This window comes from Myotis davidii, unplaced genomic scaffold (genome assembly GCF_000327345.1).
Source record: "Myotis davidii unplaced genomic scaffold, ASM32734v1 scaffold991, whole genome shotgun sequence".
Taxonomy (NCBI): domain Eukaryota; kingdom Metazoa; phylum Chordata; class Mammalia; order Chiroptera; family Vespertilionidae; genus Myotis; species Myotis davidii.
Genome location: NW_006283137.1, coordinates 449337 through 452647, shown reverse-complemented (window position 1 = coordinate 452647; position 3311 = coordinate 449337). Strand labels below are relative to the sequence as shown.

Below are 3311 nucleotides of genomic sequence, written 5' to 3'. Positions count from 1 at the left end.
CCCGCACCCGCAGGCACCTGCCCAATACCTACTTGTTGCCTCCTGGATCAGCTGCATGAATGAATGAATGAATGAATGGATGGATGAATGGATGAATGAATGAATGAATGAGTGAGTGAATGAGTGAATGAGCTGTAACCTCAGGAAGCAGAGTCATGGGAAGACGGGCAGGAAAATAGTAACCCCTGAGGGAGGAAGTCCAGGTGGGGGCTACTGAGGGGTTCCCATCTCTCCCCTCTGGTGACCGGCTCTCCACACAGCCCGGCTGGGCGCCTCCTGGACAGAAGCTGCCCATGACCCACCTTCGGCTGGAAGCCTGGGCAAGGGAGGAAGGATTTCAGCCACAGCCAGGCTCCGTGGGGGAGGAGGGCTGGAAAGAGATCTGTGTGCTGCCAGGCCAGGGGGGCAGGGAATGCCTGCCATACTCGAGGACTCATGGGGAACCCCCTATATTCCCCCAGTCAGACCCCATGGGGAGCCCTGGGGGGGCCCACAGCCCCTGAATGACTGTAGGAAGCCCAGCGTGGCTCGCAGCTGGAGACCGGGCCGCCCAGACCCGTGCCCTCCCTGCAGGCACCCGGGGGACACCTGTGAGGGGAAGCTGAGCAGGGGAAAGCAGAGACAGCGGCCGGCCAGCCTTGCTCCCGGGGCCAAGGAGCGTCGGGGGGACCAGGGACCCCAAAGGAGAGGAGACAGGCAGCAAAATGGGGCAGGACTGACTGCTCACAACACCCCTCTCCGCCCAGAGCCTGGGCAGGCCTGCGAATCGCGGGGGCCAGAGAGCTGGCCCTGGCACTGCAGTCGCCCCTCTTGCCCGAGGGCTGGGCGGCTGTCTCCGGCGGAGGAGAGGCTGCAGTGCCAGAGCGTCGATGAGCCAGACCCCAAACTCCAGAACCAGCTGGAAACGGCGGTCAGGGCCCGATGACTCACTTTCCCAGCAGCTGGCCCGTCCTTGCCTTTCTCACGGCTCGCCTGCCTGCTGGTCCCTTTGTTGGGACCAGAGCCCCCCCAGACTTGCTCTTTCTGTCGCCTGGCATCTCAGTTCAAGGAGGAACGTGGGCCTTTAGGCTCCTGTCCCCGGGCCCGCTCCCCGCACTGCACGGGGCCCTGGAGGGGCTGGGACCTGTGCCGTATGCGCCCACGCTGGCCACTGCGCTGGGCTGGGGGCGAGGCGGGTTGGCATCTGAGCGGGCAGGAACCTGGACTGGGGCTCCTGACCGAGGGCGGACCTCACCAAGCACCCAGGGGAGAGAGAACCAGGGTTAGGGGGGGAGGAGACCAGGTCGAAACAGATCAAGAAAACGAGGACTGGGGAGGGGGTAGGAGAGAGGCAGTTCTCGGGCACAGCCCTAATCACAGCCTTGCAGTGAAGTTTACTGCTGCGCTCAGCATGGGACCCGCCACACCAGCTCCTTCTGTTTGGATTAGGCGATGACATCATGGCCACGGGCCCGTCACTCCCGGCACCAAAGGAAGAGGAGGGTGGCAGGCAGGCGGGACCGGGCCTCCTGCCTCTCGGCTCCCAGGGACAGGAAACCGAAACCACAGACACTCAGCTCAATCACCCTGTGAGCTGGGCAGTGGCTCCCCAGGTGCCTGCCCCCTGCCCCAGCCAGCCCTGATCCCTGGTCCCCAGCACGCCAGCTCAGGCTGCTCGGGATGGTGGAGGCCTGGGTTCCCACCTCGCTCCCCGCCCGCTCCCTGACCCGCCCGGGAGGAAGCACATGACCACGTGCCCGGCGCCAAGAGGAAATAGCTGGGCATGAAAGCACGCACAGCTGCCTCCCAGCCCTGCCTCTCCGAGTCCTTTGTTTTCACAGGAACGGGTCCCAGGGAGGATCCAGGGGGAGCGTGGCGATGTCGGGACAGACAGGTGGGCGAGGGAGGGGGAGAGGAGGGCAGAGCTCAGGTGGGTGCCCCCCGGCCCTCCCGCACTCACGGCAGGCAGGCGGCGGGCGTGCAGGATGGACCCTCTGTGTCACGGGGAGGGGAGCGCAGGCTTCCCCGCTCACAGCCGCCTGCCTGGAGGAGGTGTTCGCTGCTCTCAGCCAGGCTGTCGGCTCAGGTGTGGCCATCTCTTCAGGCCAAAGACTTCCTGTTGACCCCCCAGGACGGCCCGTGTCCCCCCTTCTCGCGGATTCGCTCCAGTCTGGGCCAGGACAGCGCGGTGGTGTTGGAGTGGTGCCGGGACCTGCTCCGCAGCTCGGGGAAAGGGGTGACTCTCCAGTCAGGCTTGGAAGTGGGGGCCCTGGCTCAAGGCCGCCTTTGCCCAGGGGAGCCTGCCTAGCGGGAGGGCAGGGAGGTGACAGGTGCTCAGGCCGAGGAGGGAGACAGGCCAAGCCCCACGTCCTGAGCGATGCCCTGGGGACAGCCTGAAACACAGCCCGGAGGCCGAGCCCAGAGCGCGCAGGTGGGGCTCCTGGAAAACCCGTGCCAGGCCGGTGTGGGCAGTGCTGGCGGGAAGTGCTGTCTGTTACTCCTGTCTGAGGAGCAGGACGCGACCTCTGACCTCTGTCCCGTCACCTCCTGTCCCACCACCTGGAGCCACTCCTCTGACTCTTTGATGAATGCCTTTTAGAGAGCTCTTATTTTTTTATTTTAAATATGGGGTTTTTTTTGCCCTGGCTGGTTTGGCTCAGTGGATAGAGCCTCGGCCTGAGGACTGAAGGGTCCCAGTTTCGATTCCAGCCAAGGGCACATGTGGGGTTGTGGGCTCGATCCCCAGTGCGGGGCGTGCAGGAGGCAGATGACCCATGATGCCCTCTCATCACTGATGTTTCTATCTCTCTCTTCCTCTCCCTCCCTCTCTGAAATCAATAAAAATATATTTTAAAAAAATGTAAAAAAAATATGTTTTTTATTGATTTTGGAGAGGAAGGGAGAGGAAACCGAAACCACAAACACGCAGCCTCAATAACCCCTGTGAGCTGGGCAGCGGCTCCCCAGGTGCCCCCCCTGCCCCAGCCAGCCCCGGTCTGCAGAACTCCAGCTCGGGCTGCTCGGGGATGGAGGAGGCCTGGGTTCTCACCTCCCTCCCTGAGAGAGAGAGAGAGAGAGAAATATCAATAATGAGAGAGAATCCTTGATCGGCTGCCTCCTGAACGCCCCCTACCGGGGACTGAGCCTGCAACCCCGGGCATGTGCCCTTGACCGGACTCAAACCTGGGCCCCTTCAGTCCGCAGGCGGCCGCTCTATCCGCTGAGCCAGACCTATGACCCACGCATACGTTAATTTCCCCGTAAATGAAATCAGATGCATGCTGTTTACTCAGGGACACTTTAAATGAAAACAATCTTTTTAGCATTCCTTG

At 62.4% G+C, this 3311-nt stretch overlaps 1 protein-coding gene across 1 annotated transcript in view; it reads left to right on the top strand.

Moving 5' to 3' along the window:
* The first annotated feature begins 1842 nt into the window (after nucleotides 1-1842).
* The window catches only part of TIMP2 (TIMP metallopeptidase inhibitor 2), a 41368-nt gene continuing 39899 nt past the window's right edge, over nucleotides 1843-3311 (top strand). The window contains exon 1 of the mRNA XM_015562682.1: nucleotides 1843-1873. Within this exon, the coding sequence (XP_015418168.1) occupies nucleotides 1858-1873 (16 nt within the window). The 5' untranslated portion in view covers nucleotides 1843-1857. The remainder of the gene's footprint in view (nucleotides 1874-3311) is intronic.